The 24,323-nt window shown below is 37.0% G+C and overlaps 1 protein-coding gene across 7 annotated transcripts in view; it reads right to left on the bottom strand.

The window, feature by feature from the left end:
* The window catches only part of LOC112147323 (corticotropin-releasing factor receptor 2), a 181,867-nt gene that overhangs the window by 63,879 nt on the left and 93,665 nt on the right, over positions 1-24,323 (bottom strand). For 2 of the 7 annotated variants that reach the window (XM_024273620.2, XM_024273621.2), the window contains 2 exons: positions 14,541-14,646; positions 8,313-8,432 (listed from right to left, as the gene is read on the bottom strand). In XM_024273620.2, the coding sequence (XP_024129388.1) occupies positions 8,313-8,432; positions 14,541-14,610 (190 nt within the window). In that variant the 5' untranslated portion in view covers positions 14,611-14,646. Of the gene's footprint in view, positions 1-8,312; positions 8,433-8,525; positions 8,917-11,456; positions 11,571-14,540; positions 14,647-17,844; positions 17,893-19,498; positions 20,091-24,323 lie in introns of those variants that run through there. The other 5 variants (XM_024273622.2, XM_024273625.2, XM_024273624.2 and 2 more) reach the window with 5 other exon arrangements.

The following is a 24,323-nucleotide window of genomic DNA, read 5'->3' as shown; positions in this document are numbered from 1 at the left end:
AAAAAAAAAAAAAAAAGGAATATTACAAGTTTTTCTCTCGTAAATTACGACTTTAACTCTCATAAATTTACAACTTTTTTTTCTCGTAAATGTATTAAAGTTGAATGGATCCTACATTCCAGTGAATGAACGCCGTGAGCTGAAGCAGGCCGACCAAACTGAAAAGCGTCTTGGATTTTAACAGGTAAACTGGACGTTTAAAGCATTTCAGATGTTTGAAAGTTTCTTTGTTTGATTTACAGTTTATTCATGTTTAAATCATCTATGGGGGCTTGCAGGATCTTTGCAGATCCCGTTGATGAAGCAGCTGTCCACTTCCTGTCAGATCAGGTGGTGAAAGTGCTTCTGGGTATGTGGATAATGGCCAAGATAACAGGCATCTCTGAGCTCTTTATTTTACATATGAAACTGGATATAATTTAACTTTGAATCCCCAGAAGGTTCGGAATTTCTTTGTTTTTAACACCGATCTGGAAGTAAATCTTCACAAGATACTACACAAGACATACGTCTTTCATCTTCGAGCACGGCTCTGATAAACAGACAACTTTGGTTCTTTTCTCATTAATTTACGACTTTTAATCTTGTAAATTTACAACTTTAAATCTCGTAGATTAACGAGTTTTTTTCTCGTAAAATTTACGACTTTAAATCTTGTAGATTTCCGAGTTTTTTTTCTCATAAATTTGACTTTAAATCTCGTAAATTTACGAGTTTTTTTTCTCACAAATTTACAAATTTCCGGAGCAGGAGCTTGGTTCGCATGGCCGGCAGTAAGTCAGACCTGTTTCCGGTGCATGTTGGACTCCGGCAGGGCTGCCCTTTATCACCGGTTCTGTTCATAGTCTTTATGGACAGAATTTCTAGGCGCAGCCAGGGGCCGGAGGGGGTCTGGTTTGGGGACCACAGGATTTCATCTCTGCTTTTTGCAGATGATGTTGTTCTGTTGGCTCCATCAAACCGGGACCTCCAGCATGTATTGGAGCGGTTTGCAGCCGAGTGTGAAGCGGCTGGGATGAGGGTCAGCACCGCTAAGTCTGAGGCCATGGTTCTCGACCGGAGAAAGGTAGTTTGTCCTCTCTCGGTGGGTGGAGTGCTCCTGCCTCAGGTGGAGGAGTTTAAATATCTTGGGGTCTTGTTCACGAGTGAGGGAAGATCGGAACGTGAGATCGACAGGCGGATTGGAGCGGCGTCCGCTATTATGCGGTCGCTGTACCGGTCCGTTGTGGTGAAAAGAGAGCTGAGCCAGAAGGCAAAGCTCTCAATTTACCGGTCGATCTTTGTTCCTGTACTCACCTATGGTCATGAGCTCTGGGTCGTGACCGAAAGAACGAGATCCCGACTACAAGCGGCTGAAATGAGTTTTCTTCGCAGGGTGGCTGGGCGCTCCCTTAGAGATAGGGTGAGGAGCTCAGTCACCCGGAGGGAGCTCGGAGTAGAGCCGCTTCTCCTCCGCATCGAGAGGAGCCAGTTGAGGTGGTTCGGGCATCTGATCCGGATGCCTCCTGGACGCCTCCCTGGTGAGGTGTTCCGGGCATGTCCCACTGGGCCGAGGCCCCGGGGAAGACCCAGGACATGCTGGAGAGACTATGTTTCTCGGCTGGCCTGGGAACGCCTCGGGGTCCCCCCAGAAGAGCTGGAGGAAGTGGCCGGGGAGAGGGAAGTCTGGGCATCTTTGCTTAGACTGCTGCCCCCGCGACCCGGTCCCGGATGAAGCGGAGGAAGATGGATGGATGGATGGAATTTACAAATTTAAATCTTGTAGATTTACAAGGTTTTTTTTGTAAAATTGTGGCTTTAAATCTTATAAATGTAAGAGTTTTTTCTCGTAAATTTTACGACTTTAAATCTCGTAGATTTACATTTTTTTTTCTCGTAAAATTTACGACTTTAAGTCTCGTAAATTTACGAGTTTTTTTTCTCATAAATTTGACTTTAAATCTCATAGATTTGGGATTTTTTTTCTCGTAAATTTACGCATTTAAATCTTGTAGATTTAGAACTTCTTTTCTCATAAATTTACGATTTTAAATCTCGTAGGTTGAGTTTTTTTTCTCGTCAAAACTTACAAATTTAAATCTTGTTGATTTACGAATTTTTTTTCTCATAAATTTGACTTTAAATCTCGTACGTAGATTTACAAGTTTTTTTCTCGTAAAATTTATGACTTTAAATCTTGTAGATTTACGAGTTTTTTTCTCATAAATTTGACTTTAAATCTCGTACATAGACTTACAAGTTTTTTTCTGGTAATATTATGACTTTAAATCTTGTAGATTTACGAGTTTTTTTCTCATAAATTTTACTTTAAATCTCGTAAATTTATGAGTTTTTTTTCTCACAAATTTATGAATTTAAATCTTGTAGATTTACAAGGTTTTTCTTTTGTAAATTTGTGACTTTAAATCTTATAAATTTAAGAGTTTTTTCTCGTAAACTTTACAACTTTAAATCTCTTAGATTTACAAGTTTTTTTTTCTGGTAATTTACGACTTTCAATTTTATAGATTTACGAGTTTTTTTCTCGTAAATTTACCAATTTAAATATTGTTGATTTACAAGCTTTTTTTTCTCGTAAATTCCCAACTTTAAATCTCGTAAATTTACAAGATATTAAGTCATACATTTAGCCTATGACTTTTAAAGTCATAAATATACAACTTTTAGTAGTTTTGACTTTTTTTTCGTAAATTTACGAGATTTAAAGTTGTAATTTAAAAAAATAAAATTATCTTTGTAAAGTGACCCTAATACTTCGCTTTGCTACAATTTCAGCTTTTTTATTTATCAATTACTATTTTCTGGTAATTGATGCTTGGGATGTTCCACCTCTTGGTGAGAGCTGCTGTGACCCAGCAGGATTTAAACACTTCCCCTTAATGTTTTTTATGTCCATGCCAGTTTCCTGTGAAAAGATTCGTCTCCCCGTGGCTCATGCATCCGTTGTGCAGTTGTGAGTTTCACCAGAGCGTTCCTCCTGATACACCATCACTGATGCAGTCAACTCAACATCATGAATTAATGCTTAAACTGATGCGTCAGACACTCTAAAGTCACAAATTAGGAGTTAATTACTAATAACAATGCAAATGCATGACAAAGTAACAGCAAAAACCTCTAGAAGAAATTCATTTTTGATTTTAAATATGAATATTTCTCACATGAAGCCTTAGCTGTGGTGGCATTTTCCTGCAGAGGGTCAGCTGGGACTGGAGCTTGTCCAGAACAACATGAATATGCAAACTTCTTACAGAAATGCCAAAGACAGCCAGCATAACACCCAAAAGTGTTCTGCTCTGTGGTGACAGTGCTACCCAGGGCTCCACAGTACCATCTGTCAGAATGGCCGTTTCAGTACCGAGCTGTGAGTTTCCTTGAAGTCGTTTCCTGTTAATTCAGACAACCCAGTGAGACGGTTAGAAGCAACAAGACGCCCACAGCTTTCTGACGACGTCAAAGCTAAAGCCGTGGAGATGCTCTCTCTCCACCTGATAGGACTACAGCAGCAATAACGCGTCAAAACGGATGGAAGTATTTGTATTAGTGCTGCCACGATTAGTCGACTAATCGACGACTAATCGACTAATAAAATAGTCGATTAGTCGTTGCTTCATATTATATGGACTCAGAGTGTAGTTAAGTTGAAAGTTAAAATGTCATTCTGCTAGCTATTTTGGCATTTATTAAACTTTTTTGGCTAATTTGGAGCTTAGCTAATATTTCAGCTTCCTGCTCGCTTTCTTGGCTAATTTAGGAGTTTTTCCATTTTTTTAGGCTATTTTGGAGCTAAGCTAATATTTCAGCTACATGCTACCTTTCTTGGCTAATTAAGGATTTTTTTCCTTTAGGCTAATTTGGACTTAAGCTAATATTTCAGCTACATGCTATGGCTATTTTAGGAATTTTTCATTTGTTTAGGTTAATTTAGAGTTAAGCTAACATTTCAGCTACATGCTAGCTCTCTTGGCTAATTTAAGAATTTTTCAGTTCTTTAGGCTGTTTTGGAGTTAAGAAAAAATTTCAGCTACATGCTAGCTTTCTTGGAATGTTTTAGTTTTCTAGGCTATTTTGGAGCTGAGCTAATATTTCTTCTAAATGCTAGCTTTCTTGGCTATTTTATTTCTTTTTTTTTAAGCTAATTTAGAGCTAAGCTAATGTTTGACGTATGTGAGAGGAACTACCACCAAATATTTTCAGGCTGATCGCTACATGGAGTGGTGTCAACAGTACATCAGGGATCCCCAACTACGGATCAGCTACATGCTAGCTTTCTTGGCTAATTTAAGAATTTTTTATTTTTTAGGCTATTTTGGAGTTAAGCAAATATTTCAGCTAAATGCTAGCTTTATTTGCTAATTTAGGAATTTTTCATTTGTTTAGGCTATTTTGGAGCTAAGCTAATATTTCAGCTACATGCTAGCTTTCTTGGCTAATTTAAGATTTTTTCAGTTTTTTAGGCTATTTTGGAGTTAAGCAAATATTTCAGAATTTAGTTGTCATGTGTTGAGTACCAACAACTAAAAAGGTTGTGTATGGATTCTGTTCTATGTTCTTTTTGAGCAACTGACCTCGGGTCAGTCAGGCAAAAATAAAACGCATTAACAGATTCACCCACGTTAGAAGCCTGACTTACATCTTTCTGAAGACGAGGAGGAAGGAAACTCCACATCTGGTGCTACGACAGATGTAGTCTCCTGGTTTGTGGGCAGCGCACTTGTAAATGAACGCTTTACAGCCCCTTCCAGCACTTGCAGAAATACAGCTTATCAAATGTACAAGTAATGATAAAAATTTAGGCCAAAACTGTTTTGCTTCAGACTTGACGATCTAAAAGTGTTTCAGAAACCTGTTAGAAAGTTCCCCTCTCTTTACCCCAACATGAGATCATTACGGAAAAAAATGTTAATTATTTACCTTCTATCTGTTTAATTTCTCTAGCATCAAAGTGTATCATATAACTGTTCTATTATTATGCTATTAATTCATTTCAAAGGCTTTTTTTGAAACCCGCAGCCTGAAGCTAATAGCTTCTACTAGAGCCCAGTGTGACTTCAGAGGCCAAGAACCCTCTATGTTATTAAGATTAGGCTTAAAGCTTTCCTTCATAAAAAATTACAGTCAAGGTCGGCTCAAGTGACCTTTTGACACCACTTTAATTAAACTGTTATTAGCTAAGGGATATTCGCAATGTGCATTGTTCCTTTTGAAGTGTGTACATGCTTTTTTTTTCCTCAAACAGAAGTATACAAATGTGAGTATGTAAAAGAAATTGAAAAACAAATAAAAATAAACTTTTAACTGGATTTAAGACCGACTTGTTAGATTTTTTTACTTTTACGTGGTTTAACCCCCGCAATCCAACCCTTTTCAATGCTGAGTTTCAAGCAAGGAGGCATATGGTCCCATTTTTAGGGTCTTCGGCATCACTTGGCCGGGATTTGAACTGACGACCTTCCAGTCTCAGGACGGACACTCTACCACAAGGCCACTAAATGCATTGCCTTGTCAATGAACTGCACTTTTTAACTGTGTTAACTGACAAAGTCTGAAGAAAGAGATGTTGAAGTGTGATAGAAAAACAAACTAATTTATTTAAAAAGATCTGTTCAGAGTCCACAGAGGTACCAGCGTCTACCGCCTCTCCTTCGCCATGCAGCAAATTAGCCGCTTGAGCGTAAAATCCGGCATTTTTGATGGCTAAAACGCCCCTTTTCCTGGCAATTTCTGATGCTTGGGTTAGACGCCTGTCCAAAAATGCGTTCATGTTTGATGTATGTGAGAGGAACTACCACCAAATATTTTCAGGCTGATCGCTACATGGAGTGGTGTCGACAGTACATCAGGGATCCCCAACTACGGATCCGGCCCATCTCCACATTTTTTTGTTCAATCTGGCTTTGAGATTGAGACCCAAAAATAATATGCCCCCCCCTAAATGTATAAACAAATGAGATGCAGGTCATTCTAGAACTGGAGAACATATATACCACCCGTCATATAAAATACAGGCGTTTATTAAACTTTATTATATGAAGAACAAATGCAAACTCATGAGCGCCCTCTCCGTTGAGACAGTGCTACTGCATACCTCAGTGTGGTTTTATGCCAATAAAAAATGGGCAAAATGGAATTTTTTTTTAAAATAAAGCATTAGATTTAAGCCTTTATATATTTGTAGTTGCTTTGCCAAATCTTGCAGTTGCTATAGCAACCCTTAGCTACCCCCGGTTCTGCCTCTGGTCTGAGAGCTGAAGGTTGGTGGTGAGATGTGCTGTAGGTGTGACAGAGGAAGAGGTGGGACAGCACCACAGCAGCTTTGAGCTCCTTGTTTGTTGTGGTGATGGACAGACTGACAGATGAGGTTAGACAGGAAACACGATGTTAGCAGATGACATTGTGATCTATAGTGAGAGCTGGGAGCAGGTGGAGGAACATCTAGAGACGTGGAGGTTTGTTCTGGAATGAGCTGCAGCCAGACAGAGTGAGAGGATGACAGGAACTCACAAGGAATGGTGAGGTTACAGGAAACAGAGGTGAAGAAGGCGAAGAACTTTAAAGTCCCTCTCCAATGAAAATCATGTTTTTCACATGTATTTGTGTCATTTTTCTCATGAAAAAGAACAAATGTAATAAGAAATAATTTAGTTTTTTGCATTTCCGAGTATTTCTCCTTTTAAATCAATCAAACTGTCTTGGACAGACACTGTTTGAATGAATGATCTTCTTTCCATCAACAGCTCTGCTGCACATGCACTAAACCCTCATCTGTTCCTAGTGTCTAGTTCAGGTTCTGGAGAAGAGAAGATGGTATCTTCACATTGACTGCAGTCAAATGAGCCGCCGTTCACATTTCTGTGGTCAAATCAGCATCACTGGATTTTTGGTGTGAGTTTCATCCAATACTTACGGTAGCAGGACTGAGAACGCTGGAAAATCTCCACCAGACTCCACGGAGCTTCTTGATGTGACCACGGAAATGTGAACGGTGAAATTTGGTCATATTTAATCGTTTAACTATTTATAAATTTGACTCCAGATTTTTAAGACACAATGTCCCAGAAATAAATATTGGCAACACTTTATAATAAGATTCCTTAGCAAGCAAACATTATTAATGTGTTTATAGGGTCTTAGTAAGACATTTATTATAAAGATAAGACAAATAAGGTTCAGTAACATACTTTTATTAAAATCTAAAGTGGGACTATTGTCTACAAATGCCATATTAATAAACTGATTAACTATAAAGTGTAAGTGAAATGTTTAAATAATTTAAGATGTTTTAATGTCTGTGAACAATATAGTTCTATAAACCCTCTGCTTCTTTGACAGTCATTTCCTTTGTGTCTCAAAAAGTATTTTATTCCATTTTATATCAATAATTTATTAGCAGTTCGTTTTGAAGGCTACTTATATTACAGTAAAATCCTGTCATTTTAAATCTACATGTGTCAATTGGGAAAATTTTGATGTAAATGTTGCTAAAAATCAAGATGTAAATTGTGAAACAGCAAATTATGTATTTTAAGTCATGATCACATAAAACAGCTGAAATCGTTAAGAAAATCAAATATTATCATTTTAATCATGAAACAATTAGGGACTTTTGGACATTAGATTTTCTGATCCCTTATTGTTGTTTTATGTAGAAAAAAACTGTATAATTCTAGATTTTTAGTTGTAATTAGAAGGCAATGGTGGACTCGTTTATGAAAAGACGTTAAATGAAATGAGAGAAATGCATAATGAGTCAAGTAAACAACTTTTTGTAGACCATCACGTGTCTATTCTTCTCAGTTTTAGTATTTTCTTTTAATAGATGATAGAAAATAACAGATTTGTGATGTTTTTGTTTTCCCAAACAGTTTCAGAGACCCTATCTTACTCCTGTTGCTGGTTTTGAACATTTTTACGCATCCCTGTGAAGATGGATTTCGCCCCAACACGTCTTGTAGTTCACAGCTATCTCACGTCTGACCACCAACTCCATTTCTCATTTGAATCCAGCTGAGATTTGCATTAAAAAAGTGTAGCGCGTTTTTCTAATGACGCCCACGCGTCTTTGGAACAGCTGTTTCAGTAGCAGCAGGTGTGCGCGCGGGAGGAGGAGGAGGTCACTGAACTGTGAATAAACTGCGCGTTTTCCATCATTGTTTGTTTATTTTTTAAATTTCCGCGCCAAGAAATGCTCAGAGTTGTCCACTTTGCGCATTTGGAATTAATCAATGGATTAAATATTACGTGAGTCGCTTGAAATGAAGATTAAAAAAACAAAAATGTAAAAACTTTTGTGATGACAAATGATGTCTTACTGGTTGCGTTGTACTTCACCCCGTTGATGTAGGCAGGGCAGGGTCGCTCCACGATCCTGCCGGTGCTGCTGCGCGGCCAGCAGGTTCCAATCTCATCCACTGTAGCATTACAATACAAACCTTTGAAGAAAACATCAGATAAATAATCAAATAGCCCCATATTTAGTAATAAAAAATGTTAAAGCGCAAAAAAAGAGCGCAATTCATCCTCACCGTCAGCGCTAAGAAGTGACAATGAAGCATTTTCCCAAAAAGTGTCATGAAAAGCCTCCACCAAACTACAATTTACATCCCCGAGTTCTCCAAAGATGATCTCATAAATGGTAGCATCCATCCTGACAGCCGCCGCGTCTCGGAGACGGGAACAAATCTTTCAAGTTCCAGAGGAAGACGTGCGCACTGAGCCCAGCGGCGCTCCGGAGCGTGTGAAGCGGAGCAACACTAAAGGACGAGCGCAGAGCTCCGCGCGCATCCCGGGAGCGCATGCACGCACGGCCAATCGGAGCTCGCGCATCCGCATGAAAGACAGCCGACTCACCGAACTGACCACATCGTTGGCATTTGACATTTCACACCTGCCGCGCAACCGTCCGCCTGCTTCTGCGGGGAAGAGGAATGCAGGCGAATGGCAAAAGTAGCAGACAGGAGATGTGCTGGAGAATGAGGACAAGGAACAGGAACGGACACAAACGCCTCAAAGGCTAAATTATGTTGCAGGTAGAATTTGTAAATTTGACCAAACATTTTCTATTTTATGCCTGATATATTTCAAATAACTTGTGCCAACTCCCCATAATCAACAAATTATTCATAAAACACATACATTTATTAAATAACGAGCTCATCACGTTACAGATTCATAAATAAAACTCCAATAAAACCATTAAACTGGTGGCAGAGAATGTGAGGAGCATGAGAACATGATTTGGATGTTTGACCAATTAATTCAGGAGTGTCAAACTCAATCACACAAAGGGCCAAAATCCAGAACACACCTTACGTGTGTAAACAGGATAAACATTTATTGAATACACTAAAACTAAAGTCTTAAAGCTTTAAAACGTTTTAACATAAATATGAACTAGATATATAGCATTACCTGCAATAATGCTAGTGTGAATGCTGTAAGATAAATTTGGCCGCAGAAGATGCTGAAATTGATAGCTGAAAACACTGAAGATAATAGCTGAAAATGCTAAAGTTAATAGCTGAAAATACTGAAGTTAATAGTTGAAAACGCTGAAGCTGATAGCTGAAAATGCTGAAATTAATAGCTGAAAATGCTGAAGCTGACAGCTGAAAATTCTGAAGTTAATAGCTGAAAATGCTGAAGCTGACAGCTGAAAATTCTGAAGTTAATAGGTGAAAATGCTGAAGTTCATAGTTGAAAAGGTTGAAGCTCATAGCTGAAAACGCTAACGATGATAGCAGAAAGTGCTAAAGATTATAGCAGAAAATGCTAAAGTTAACAGTTGAAAACGCTGAAGCTCATAGCTAAAAACAGTGAAGTTAATAGCTGAAAATGCTGAAGTTAATAGTTGAAAACGCTGAAGCTCATAGCTGAAAATGCTGAAGTTAATAGCTGAATACACTGAAGTTTATAGCTGAAAACGCTGAAGCTCATAGCTGAAAACACTAAGGATGATAGCAGAAAATGCTGAAGTTAATAGCTGAAAAAGCTGAAGTTAATAGCTGAAAATGCTAAAGCTGATAGCTGAATACGCTGAAGTTTATAGCTGAAAATACTGAAGTTAGTATTTGAAAATGTTGAAGCTGATAGTGGAAAATGCTAAAGTTAATAGCTTAAAAAATGCTGAAGTTAATAGCTTAAAACAGTGAAGCTTATAGCCAGCTAAAATATTAGCTAAATGCCAAATTAGAAAAAAAAAACTGAAAAAATCGTAGGTTAGCCAAAACAGCTAGCATGTAGCTGAAATATTAGCTAAACTCCAAAACAACAAACATTTCTTAATTAACTGTGGTCAATCAGGAGCAGAAAAACATTAGAAAAACCCTGTACTGACGCATCTCCAGACACAAGCTCCCTGTCTGCTCCGCTCCGTTCTGATGCATCCACTTGCAGAGGAATAGATCCATGAAGGTCTTTGTTTTCCTCGTCTGAGCTGGAATCTGATCTTCTATGGAGTTAAATTTCCACCAGCTCTCCCTCATGTGAGCATCCCTGTGGTTTCGTCTTTGGTCCGTTTTTTTCCTTACCGTGAAGAGCAGGGATAACCAGCTTGATTTAGTCTCAATCAGCTTTTGTTTATATTTTATGACCGACAGCTTCTGTACAATTACCGGCATGAAGCCCAATGAGGCCATTTTTTTTGTGATATTGAGCTTTATAAATAAAGCTGAAGAACACTTTCGCTCATTAACGTTTGTGCAGACAGCTGCGGCACTTTTCAACTTGAGGATCTGAATCGTTATAGTTCCCATCGGTCTGAAGAAGTTCTGAATTGCAGCTGTCAGTACGGCTAAAAATAACAGAAATAATTTGCATTGTGAGCCTAACTTGGCACCTGCAGTTTTATGTAATGTTTTCATGAAGCCGAGTGGGATTTCACATTTTGATAAGTATCATTTAGAAAAAAAGGAGTGACAGCTCTACGAATAGATACCCTCTCAGTTTAACAGGACAATGAAAGGCGACACACACATAATCACTCGGCATACTTAACATTTTCCCCAGAAAACTGTAATAATGTTGAGCATCTCTGCACTGTTTTCAGCCGGATCACACGGAAGCTGAAGCTCTTTACACTCCACCAGAAAAGAGTGCATTAGTGACTGAAGTGGATCCATTTGTCAGCTCACCAGAGAGACGTTTACTTTACAGACTTGAACTTTAGTTTGGATTCTTCCAACCTGGAGTCAAAAAATCGGCTTTTCTGAAATAAATAATGTCACATTTGTGGTCCCAATTGTAAAAGAAAAGTATATTAGTAAAAGTATAACACTAGAGTGTTTTCATGACTCATTTGTCTGATATTATTATGTATATTATGGGAAATGAATACAATATTAAAGATAGAACTGTAAACAAATAAACTTATTAAAGGTTTTCCGAAGTTAAGATTGTAATCCTGTTTAATAAAAAGTCTCCAGCTCATAACTGGGTCTAATATCTGGGCTGTTTACCTTTCAAATCTGAGTCTTGACCTTTTCACCAGAAAGTGGCGTCCTCGCTAAGCAGCCCTCCTCCTCCTTCATGGCGGCGCCTCCGACTCACACACACACAGATCTGACCAGCGTCTGAAAATTGAATCGGCCATGTGATGAACACTAATTGCCCGTCTAATAATAGAACACAAAAATGTTAATGAATTCTCGCGCTGCATCCGTGTGGTGAGAAATCTCCTTTGGCGAGAAAGAAAAACCACAAATTTCTTTGTTAATTTGATCAATTCTGTGGTCGTGTTGATTCAGCCAAACCAAAGCTGGTCGTTCTCATCATCGTGACAGCTCATGCACGATATAAGCTAATTATTATAATAATGGTCATGATCCTATCATCCATCTGAAGCTTAAATAAGTAGATGTGAGTGTTGACAAACAAAGTTCATTTTAGAACATTTTCATACATAGAAATTCTAATGTTTTCCATAAATCTCACCTTGATGAAGGTCATCATAATTATGTCGTAATTAATAAAGTTCAATAAACATTTTCTGGTTCAGATGTGGTTCAAATTTAAAATTTTTAAATTGTAATTCACCAACTCTGCATTTTCGTTAGACCCCTTCGCGACTTATGTCCCCAGTCTTTAACGAACCATTTAAAGTAGGAATTTAGTATTAAGTTGAATAGAAAAAAAATATTTTACTTAATTGTTAACAAATTTAGACATAAAAATGTATATTAATAAGGAGCAGTGACAACATTTTTTTATTTGTTTTAAAAGACAATGCTTTGGACGTTCTTGGATTGAATCATCTGAATACATCAGAATGGAGTGGAGCAGGAAGTTTGTGACGGAAAAATGCTTTTTTATTCTAAACATCACTTTTTCAGTCACAACAATTTAAAACAATAAATACTCAAAAATGGAATTTTGAGCTTAATTTTTAATCAATCACTTTACTTATATAGCGCTTTTCCTCAACAGACTGTTGAGTACAAGGAGTTTAACAAAAAAAAACTAATATGAACATTAGATAAAGCAATAAAAAGTCGTGACACATAAGACAACAACAATAAAGAAAACAGACAAGAAAAAGGAAATGCAAAAATTTGAGGCTAAAAACTATTTAACACTAATGTATGCGATTAATAAAAAACATTAAAAAATTACAGTATTTTATAGTATAAGCAGCAAGAGCAAAAAATGTCTAATCAAGAAGAAGAAAAGCATATATAGGAATATAAGTTGCACTTTTTGGACATTTCAGCAAAAATCAGCCAAACCCAGCGTATCTAAAATAAAAAAAATAAAATAATTACAATAATACTAATATTTTGATCTGTAGAAAAAAAAATGATAAAAGTTTAAAAGGAAAACAACAATTCTCATCCATGTTTGTTTTGGACGACACGTCTTTTGCTGCTGTCAGTAGAACATACTTATGATCAGATGCAGCGCCCTCTGGCGGTTGTTAGAGGAAACAACTGCTGGGAAAATAACAAATATATAACCCTATATGTCTAAAAAACAAAAACAAAAAAAAAATAAGTCGCTCCTGAGTATAAGTCGCATCAAGCTAAAATATGAAAAACCTGCATGTTATACTCCAGAAAATATGTCAATAAGTTAATATTTGTTACTGTTAATTAATTATACTTGCATGATTAATTATGATTCAGGCTTCCATGATTTTTAATGCTTTATTCTCGTTATTTTTAAGGTTTAGATTGCATTTTTACAAAAGGCGGCCTATTTGATATGTGATATGGCCCGTTGTCATGGTAACACAACAACACGTCACTGAGTGGCAGCTATGTTGACTGATAAATGCTGATTGTCACAATAGGTTAAATGAAAGTTCACCTCTTACGGCTCGTCTTTGTCCACTTGAAGTCACATGTAGAACATTTTGACCAGAACTTTTTTTTTTGGCGTGCATCCACATCCACCAGCCAATCAGAATCGAGTATTCACCCGGACCATTTACAGTCCAGAAACAAAGTTGGTTTATTTTGGCTGTATGTCAGTATCTTTGTTTTTTTAGAGTAATACTGCAGACATAAACATCTTCACAGTCCTCCTTAAGTTTAAGTTTATTAGATTTATATGGCGCCTTAAAATGATCTTGGTCGAACAAAGAACAATAAAAACACAGCTAAAAGTTAAAAACAGATAAAATAGAGATAAATTACTTTACATAAAAACACCAGATAAAAACAAAGACAAAAAAGTAAAACATTTTATGCATTTTTGGAATGCATAAGGCGTTTTTGGCAGATGTTATCTTACTGTTGATGTGTTTTGTGCTCACAATTTACATTTCTAAGTTAACACTTAAAAATTCTAAACATTTCAGACAATAAAAATGAAGAAAATGTTTCTCTCTGACCTGTTTTTGTCCAAAAGCTGCATTTTGTCATATTAGATTTACCAAGTAAAACATTGGGATTAATAGTGTTAACACAAAAGTGTGACTAATTTAATATATTTTTTTAATCAATTGACAGCCTTAGTTAAAAATACATTTGCATTTTGAAATTATTCACAGTTAAAAAGTGATTGGTACATACTGGAACAAAAAAAATAATAATCGCGATTCATTTTTTCCCAGGTTTGCAATTAATTCGTCAATTTTTTTCATCGGTTCCCGGCCCTTTTAAATAAATACGTTGATTAAATGAGTTATGTAAAAGTGTCGTTAAAGAGATGTATCCAAAATGTAAATCTCCACAGACGACGCATAATTATAAATTATGTCCTCCATTATCAGAAAAATGCCACAAGAATGTGTAAAAAACACAATTTTTATCAGAGTGGGTTCTTAATTTAGCAATTTATCTAATGGAAAAAACCCTAAAAATATTTTTTTTCTATAGTTGGAATTAAATTTGGATATAAAGGGTTTAATATCAATAATAGAAGTAGTGATATCCTTTTTTATACACAATTATATACATTTTCTGCATGAAACTAATGTGTTTTTGACACAAAAAGAGAAGTAAAACTTTCTTGGCTCTAACCAGTAATTTTAAAGTCTGACTGACACGGTGCTGCTCGTCTTTTGTGTAGAAAAATGTTAACATGACTTGTTCAAAGTTCACCTGTAAAATGTGGAGAATTGTCGATGGTGTTGAACAGCAGAAGTGACAGAACTTCGTTTGTCCTCATCATCCCTCACATTTCTTTGATGAAGCTTGACAAGTTCACCTGTTGGACAAAGTGAGATGGAGGCAGTGAAAAGGCGGGTCAGGTGGACACCAGAAAACTTTCAACTTAGAGAGCTTCAGAAAAGGAAAAACGAGCTCAAAACAAGCAACCGTTCTTCAGAAACACAATATGGGTAAGCAATGTAGTGAAGGGACGAGGCCAAACACAGTGATGATGAGAGGGTTTGACACGTGTGCTGCAAAAGCATGGTCTCCCAGAAAATGGCCTCTTAACATCTTAATGGCACGGAGGCGTGTGATCTTTAAATGACATGTCAGAGTCGGAAAGCTTTGCCTCAAAAGCAGTGGGTCCAGAACCAGAGTTAGATGTTGGCGGACAGACTCTCCATAATGAGGCAGCAAAGCTGCTGCAGCTGGATACGGGCTTCTGTTTGTAAATTTGTCACATTTTGACATCAATGTTTTTGGATATGTAAGTGTTTTAGATGGAAAAGAATAAAAACAGGTCTCTTTTTTCAAATGCATATTTTCACCCTTTAAATTAATGTATTTATAAATGTTATAAATGAACTAAATATTTAGTTAGCAAGATAAATATTTAATTTTGAGCTAAATATTTGTTTAAAATGTATATATTTACCATACAAACTAAATATTTCTTTTAAGAAAGTAAACATTTAATTTTCACATGAATATTTACATCTAATCTAAATATTTCTTTTCCAATCAAAATATTTAAGTTTTGCAACAAAATATTTAGTTAGAAGCTAAATATGTAGTTTTTAACAAAATAATTAGTTTTAACTGAAAAAAAATGTTTAGTTCTTAATTAAATATCTAATTATCTTTAGCTTGGATTTAAATTTTTTGTTTAAAACTAAATTTTCAATTAAAAACTACATAAATTTGAATATTTAGCTTGAATCTAAGTATTTAATTTGGAGCTAAATATGTAGTTTTTAACTATATATTTAGATCCATTCTAAAAATGTAGCTAGACACAAAATATTTAATTTTAAACTAAATATTTCGTTTTTAACTATATATTTAAATTAATTCTAAAAATTTTGTAAACAAAAGAAGACTAAATATGTATTTAAAAAATTGATTAAATATATAATTATTTAAATTAATTCTAAATATTTAGCTAAATACTAAATATTTAATTTTAAACTAAATATTTATTTTTCAACTATATATTTAGATTCATTCTAAAAATTTAGTAAATAAAAAACCCACTATATATTTAGTAAAAAAAATATAATTAAAAACTCATACACCAAATATTTATTTAAAACAAAATATTTCGTTTTAACTAAATATTAGTTAAAAACTTAAAAATTTAGTTTTGAATATAAATATTTAGATAAGATCTAAATATTTATATTCAAGCTTTATATTTTATTTCTTAAAACAAATATTTAGTTTGTAAGCTAAATATATAATTTTAAAATAAATATTCACATTAATATCACTTAATATTTAGTACATTTAGTAAATATTAATAAATACGTTAATTTAAAGGATAAAAATATGCATTTGCAAAGTGAGACTTGTTTTTTTTTCTTCAAAAATTTGCTAAATATGCAAAAACATTGATGTCAGAATTTTACTATGGTGATTTCCAAATGGTCTCCCATTGAAGGAAGTTAAAAACTCCCATCCAGGAGCATTATTTTACAGATCTGTTCTGGAAATGTGTTTATTCATACAGTTTTCTCATATTTCAGTTTCACCTTTAACTGTCTGTATCAAAACTGACAGATGACGCTAAGATATAAATCACAAAACCAACTGAAGGAAGCTTCATTTTTCCATGCGACCCGGATAAAGTAGTGCGGCTCAGATATCAGGCTGAGTTGGAGCACGTTTCATCTATTTCTATCAGAGGAAGTCAGTGTAGCTCCACTGAGAAACATTTCATGAAGGCTGTGCTGAACCTGATATGTGGCAGCCGGAAAATCTCAGAGTGCAGCAGCAGTTGGTTTAATCCCACATAAATCGACTCAACCGCTGCTGCTGCCGCTGTGCTGTTTTTGAACAGGCTGTTGGTTTTATTTGGGATTTTTCTGGGGATTTTGAGCATTAGGGGGGTTGATGACTCAATGTTTTATGTAGTAATGTGAGTTTGAGCTCCACAGGAGAAGCCAGTTGCATCCAGCTGGGATGGGACGGATCAGATGAGCGATATTGAAAGCAAAACTCTTTACAAACCCCACTTTTATTAAGTGTCAGTCATTAGATATTTGGAAATTCACTTCAAAACTGGGACCACAAGCTTGATGGGTGAGTAACAGGATGGACTGTGTAAAATTTGTTTTATTCTGTCAGAGTTTGATATTCCAGAGAACCCCTGAACAGGCCACAACATTGCTGCCTTTATTTGATTTATTTAAAAATAAGACTTTTAAACACCTAGTTTCTTTTAAAACCTTCATCAGACTGTTCTTAGTAAATTTGTTGACGGTTGTTTGCCACTTTGGGTACTGATGGTTCTGCAGAACGCTTGTTTTTACTCCTCGATGACGTAACCATGGTTACCTTAAAAGCACTTCTCTACTCTGGATTTTACGTCTTGATATTGCGACTTCTGTCTATTGTGTTTTGTTTAAGCCTTACTCTAACTGCCATCACGAGTAGATACAGGCTCTCTGAAGGTAAATAATGGGTAAGTACGCAGATGGCTTGTAAGATATATCACGGTCGTAGACCCTTCATTGCTGCAGAAGCATCGTGTATAGAGAAAATGTTTCTGCACATTTTATTCCACGGCTGTGCTGTGAGCGACAGGCTGTACACACGCAAGGGTAAGTAAGACTACGGTCACATATCCTAAAATGCCACTGCATGGCGGTTTTTGTAATCGCCAGGTTGCAGTTGCATTTTTAAACCCTGCGCAGTGGTTTTAAGAAAAAGTTAAAATATTACGGCGACCAGACGTTTTTTTGACAATGGTCTGTGGGCGGACGGACACTTTTTGAGGTTGCACAAAAGCAGTCCAGTGACAGGTGGGTGGGAGGAAGGCAGCAGCGTGATAATTGTCAAGTGATCGGCCGATTTCAGACTGCCATCCCACTGCCACCGCCTGATTATTAGAAAGTGAACGGTAGCACTGCGGGCACTTGACGATGGTTGTTGACATGGGCCAGGGGCCCGGCAATGACCAGACGTCAATCTGGCGTTCCTGGCCACTATAGATCCAAATGTGGAGATGGCATCGATGCTGCATAAAACTCACCATGGCATTGATGGAACCACAGCGACTCAGAGTATTGACGAATGGATGCTGAGAATAATACAAAGAAGACAGAATATTATGCATTCTTTGAAGCCATTTTGTCTAAAAATGTGTAAATTGACAAGATTCTGATTGGTGCTCAGAATTTGAGTTTTAAATGACCAGTAGTCAGAGACATTTACACATCATCTAGTCAGAGCTGCTCCGGCTGCCACCACCTTGTAGCCGCCCAGCTAACACTCGATTTTGTAATGGCGTCATCCCTGATGCCTGACGGTGGCCTGACTGACACCATTGACATTCATGACCACGCCAACAATTTTCAAAAAAATTGGGTGGCAGTAATCTTGAAGATTCTGCCAATGTCTTCCCATCACACAGTGGCAGCTGTATTTGTGACCACAACATAAGAGTGGAAAAGGGACACAAGTAACTTCCATTAGCCTTTACAAATACTTCACAATACACTCTCAACACACATGACCTACGTATTCTCACTCGCAACTCGTCCTATATGGACGTGTGGTTCGGGCCCCCTCCGCGTCATTCTGGGTGTCCCCAACCCATAGTTTTTTGACGTGCTGGTTGTTCCCATTAAATCAGGGGTCCCCAACCTCCAGTACCAGTCTGAGGGCCACAGACATGGAAAAAATGTATATACTTATCAGGGTCCCCAACCCTCAGGACAAGGACTGGTGCCGACTGGACCAGTGCTGATACACTAACTCTAACCCGGTACCAGTACCCCAACCCAGCACTGGTTCTGTGTCTGGATTGGGGACCCCTAATTTAATGGGATCAGCCAGCATGCCAAAAAAAACAAGTATGGGACGCCCAAAATGGGCACCCCTTGAGATGTTCGTACGAGCCTCAAGGGAACTGCAAGACAGACCTGCTCTCCCTTTTATAGCACTCTGCAGGCCTGGACAACCCAAAAATGAATGCAACCCATCCAGGTCAACCCTTATACCGGCTCATGGAGCTGTAAAAATACGAGTTTAAATCTGATTACTCCAATCAGACAAGCCTCTGTCAGATATCTGATGAGCGTATAAACGACCTCGTAGTTAGGAGCCCAAATATTAACTTGGGACATTTTTTACATGTTGAAAGGAAAATATATAAATAAAGAGCATGGACATGAAGCCGAAAACAAAGTTTGGAGAAAAGCAAAATTCACAAGGTCAGTACATTCCAAAAAACACTGAGAACAGTTGACTGAGCTTCACACGCGGCTCCACAGCATTAAAGGAAAGAACGATCCCATCAGTCAGCCCGGGTCATTTTACTTGACTCCATCCGGGGGAAATGACAGCTGCTGAATACATGTTTTTATGGACTGTTATTCAGGCCTCAAGGTGAATTAATCAAACCATAAAACCATCTGACAGCTCAGCTCAGCAGAAACATACCAAGTCCTGCTTGGGTGAAATAATTGATAAGCTCTCCGGTGTCTTTTGTGGGTTTGGACAGTACGGTTCATTGTGAATCCACGATATGTTCCTGCTGCCAGCATGAGTTGGCAGGGGCAACATATCGTGAGTCATTGTGCCAAAACACAGGAGAACCTCTGGGCGTTCCTTCGAAGACAGTCTATTTTGGAAAGCAAACACAGATGATTTCAGAAGGGAGTGAATAAATTAACCCAACTGACCTGGAAAAATGCCTCCCTGTTAACCTTTCCCTCTGCTTATTTCTTACAGTGTTTACTCCTGAACCATAAATATATATTTTTTAAATATCCACAACAGTCATTCAAAAAAAAAACACATGCTAACACAACCAAAAATGAAAAAACTTTTAACCCAAACCAAAAAACGTTAAAGTTTGGACCACATAACAGACCAAATCATTAATTTATTGCAAATTACAAACAAATATAACATAACAGCTGATAATGAAATACAAAATCACAGGTGACTAAATCTGTTTCACTAGAACAAAGAATGTCAAAGCATAGGAAGAAGAATTGTCAGCTTGAGTTCCTTCCAGCATGAATGATGAATGGGAATGGATCAGGCTTTCTGCCTGTCTGGAAGCAGACTGCAGAGATGGAGACTTCCTGTGCGGTTTCTGTCTCACATCTTCAAGGAGTTTTCTCTGACTGCCGGCTCAAATCGTCCTGAAGGAGAATGATGGACAAGGAGGATGGGCAAGGAGAGTCTGAGCAGTGGCAAAGGAACGGAAGAGTGGATCAGAGAAAGGTGCAAGTCACAGAATGTGTTATCAGATTAAGGAAGGATGGATGGATGGATGGATGGATGGATGGATGGATGGATGGATGGATGGATGGATGGATGGATGGCACAAACAACTGGATCCAAGTGCTGCAGGTTCATTAGTATTTATTGGACAGACAGGTTGACAGAGCAGGAGTCAGATACTACTAGGGCTGGGAATCTTGATGGACACTTTACCAACCCCACTACAAAAATCTATCAATGGATTTTTTTTTTTACATTTCCTGTTGCTTTGGTTAATTAAGACACATAACCAATGCTTTTACAAATTTGTTTTAAAAATTTGGTTTAACCTCAAATATGTGCAGAACAGTTCGTACAATTAACATGCTGAACTAAAGTAGCGGTTGTCACCAGTATCTATGTTAACATATGACCACACTTCAAAGCAAACCGAGCATAGCTGTGAGAAACAAAAGGTGATCACAAACAACATTACGAAGGCTGAATGGAAACCCCACGTCCTTTTAAACCGAGCTTTCTAAGGCAGGTGTTAGAGTCGACATGAGGAGCTGAATTATTATGGAGTTTTGCATCATTGATTCTGTTTGTCACAAAGTGTTTCTGTAAATGTTCACCTGCTGTGAAGCCAGTTGTTGTATTGACTGTCACTGAAATAAAAACGCAACATATCTTTGATGCAACAAATAAACAAATGTTCTTACCTTTTACTGTTTATCGTTGGGCCTCCTTGTGTCTCATATTTAAAAATACTCCAGTTTGTCCTCTTTGAGAGAAACATTTTGAGTATTGATGAGTATACTTTTAAAAGGAACATCTTTTGGAAGTTTTCCAAGTGAAACCAGCTAAGCAGAAACTTTTAGGTTAACCCAGGTCACGCTTAAAGGTTTACATCCCCGAGCAGATGTGCATCTCTCATGAGGAGATGAAGCAAGTTGTCAAACATTAACAGGACTGGGATTCTTCCTCTTAATGATGATCTAATTCAGATGGCAAATGTTTAAAGGTGTTTATATCACGTGTCAAAGTCAAGGCCCGCCCTCCAGATCATTTATTTTATTGTTATTAATTATCTTGCACTTATTTCTAACTTGTATGACTTTGACAAAATATTTTTATGGAGAGTAAAATATTGAAGTTTGTTAAAGGTTTAAGTTGATTTATTCTAGAATAATATTCCTACCTTTTTATTATTCATAATTATGATAAAAAGTTAAGATTTTAAAGTTTTAAAAATAAGCATTCTGCTAGCTTTTTGGACTAATTTGGCATTTACTAAGATTTTTTGGGGTTATTTTTGAGTTTAGCTAATATTTCAGCTACATGCTAGCTGTTCTGGCTGATTTAGACTTTTTTCAGGTTTTTTCTTTTTCATTTTGGAGCTAAGCTAATATTTTGGCTACACCCTAGCTGTTTTAGCTAGTTTAGGCTTTTTTCTGTTTTCTTTCAGTCCAGTTTGGCGTTTAGCTAATATTTCAGCCATTGCTAGCTGTTTTGGCTTATTTAGGCTTTTTTTGTTTAAGTTTTTTTAGTTTGTTTTGGAGTTAGGCTAATATTTACACGCTAGCTGCTTTCCAGACCCATCGACTTATGCCTTGTTTCCTCTAAACAGTCCAGACCGGACTAAACTAGACCGCTATGGTATTTTGAGCGTTTCAATTATAAAATGTACCCATTATGTCAGAACGATTCGCACCATTTTTGGTCCCCCGTTGGTTGTATGTCCATAGAAAAATGGAACGCACCAGTTAGGGTGGAGCTACTGTCGTCTCATGAGGAAATCCATTGATTGGCTGAAAGGTATTTTGACAACAGCAATTTTGTCTCTGCTATGACATTCTTGTTTTTTTCCCAAAAGGCCAAATGACTTTGACGGTGTTTAGCAACTTCTAGATCAGTCAACAGCTACTTTTATTATTGAGAAGTTGGCAGCCCTGCCGGGTCATACTGGGGTTTCCAGGAGGCGTGGACCACGTCCCTGGGTCACCTCAACTGGGTCCTGGCTTAAGGAGGGAAGGGGGTTCTGACTCAGGATTTGAGCGGACATGGCTCCACCCATCCTCTCATCCATACAATGAGAAAAACACCCCCAACGCACAATACTTCCACCTTTCTGGCGGTCGAATCTCTTCTTAATCACTCAAAGATTTCGGGGAGAAACTTAATCAAAAACTTCAGAAAAAAGGGAAATGAAAACATAAAAAAACAAGCTGTGAAAGTTTTTAATAGACAGAATGTGTCTCACACATTTTGATTGTCTGTCTGGAAAATGAAACTAAGAAGCTGCTTTATTTGAATAAAACATTAGCATATTATATTATCTATTTAATGAAGACTGTCATGGTTACCCAAAAGTTCAATTATTTTAGTAAATTAAAAAAAAAGTGACAGATTATTTGAAAAACACAACACGTCTGTTTTGGATATTTACTACATTTATCAATGAGAGAAACTGAGTTCCTACCTCACCTTTTATTTAAGATTTTGTCTGAATCCTTTTACCAATAGAAGTTCTAAAACACATTTGTAATGTTTTTGGGGACATTTTTTGTTTGTTTGTTTGCTAATTTGTCACTTCGTTGTTTATTTTTGAAAACATGCATAAACATACCAGGAGCTGTAACACTTTGTCAGCCGTGGTCTTCAAGAGGGCTTCTTGTCTTTTTAGTGATTTCAGATTTAAGTGCATATGCGGAAATGGGGAAACAAGCCCTTATCCGATTTTTCATTCTGGAAACGAAAGCGAGTCGTTTTTTCCATTTTTAGTTTTCAATTGAAAAACGAATGAATGGATGATGCACGTTTTCATGTCTCCCTACAAGTCTTGGCTTCATGACATTTAAACAAACTCACAGGGTGATAACCCTTAAAAACACAATTAAGAATCAGAATTATCGATTAAAAGTTCTGAACCTATTTTGATAATAATCTCCAGTGAGATTTTCAACCACTGAACAGATCAAGGCTGCTTCTTTAGTTCTGCAGAGTTTAGATGCAAAACATTAACAATTATAATAAAAAAAGTCATTAAAAAGAAGAAATTTAAAGTACTAATACAACAGATTATTGCTCTTAAAAAGTAAAGCTCTGCAGTTTATCTCTAATGAAAGTTGCTTTTTAATGTTGAGAAAAAATATTTTTTTACAGTTAATGGTCTCTCTTGAACTATTTGAAAATAACTATCAGACAGATACAAAAATACAAGATTCAAAAATGATTATCTGACAAAAAATCCCAAAAGTATCCACAGAGGAACCACTAAAAACTCAACTGCACCACAGGTGTTTGAGCAGCACCGCTCTGGATGACCAAACTCCCATGAGTCCGTTCTCAACCCCGCAGCTCTAAATGATTCCAGCCAGAAAACTGGGTAAACACCGGGCTAATTTAGATAATGGTCCTCCTGGTTCAAATGAACCCAACTTCTCTCCTCGTCTTCAGTCAAGAGGCAGAGAAATGAAAAACAAACCCTAAAGTGAAAACCACGAAAAGCATTAAAGCTCATTTTGGGCATGAAAGAATCATTAAAAAAAGAAAGTTTGGAAGCAAAGCGCTCCCATAAAACGCTTGATGGGTTTTCTTTGCGCCACTGTGATGTAGTAAAACAGAGTTTTTTAATTTAAAAGCAATCAGTTTTCTATGGTTTTTGGTTTACGACTGTTTGTCGAGTAGAAAATGAAGCTTGGTGCAGAGTGACAGCTTGTTTCTCCAGTTATCTAAAGGTATGAAGGTAGCTGTGCAGCACTGAAGTGGAGAAGAGAAGCTCAACGTCACGCACTATAGAAATTCAAAGAGGATTTTAAATTGTAAATGAATGGCGTAGCCTGGTCCTGTTAGCGAGGGCTAGAGACGCTCGCCGGGTCTTGAGTGTGCGGCCATTGCACAGCTGGGGTTGACAAAAGAAGCATCCTAAAACTTACCTTAAATGCTGTTGATTCAAATTACTTTTCAAATCATGATCCCTTTGCAGTTTTGGGGCCCCCAGGTGAAAAATTATATACATTTTTTAATAAAAATCTCCTCAGAGTCAGCTCAGCACCAAAAGCCACGCCCCCTCAGAGGAGATTTTGGAAACAGACTTCAGAACAATATTAAAAAAAAAATGGCTTTTTAAGACATTTAGGTTGTGGGATTTTCATAATCATAATTAAAATACTACTGGAAACGTTTTTTTAACTTAAGAAAAAATTGTCTCCTAAAAAAGGACAGTCTAGACAAAACTCAAATGAACAACTACAGACCGATATCAAACCTGCCATTTTTAAGTAAGATCATTGA

Source organism: Oryzias melastigma, linkage group LG17 (assembly GCF_002922805.2).
Source record: "Oryzias melastigma strain HK-1 linkage group LG17, ASM292280v2, whole genome shotgun sequence".
Classification (NCBI taxonomy): Eukaryota; Metazoa; Chordata; class Actinopteri; order Beloniformes; family Adrianichthyidae; genus Oryzias; species Oryzias melastigma.
The sequence above is the reverse complement of the archived record's forward strand: the minus strand, read 5'-3'. Positions and strand labels throughout refer to the sequence as shown.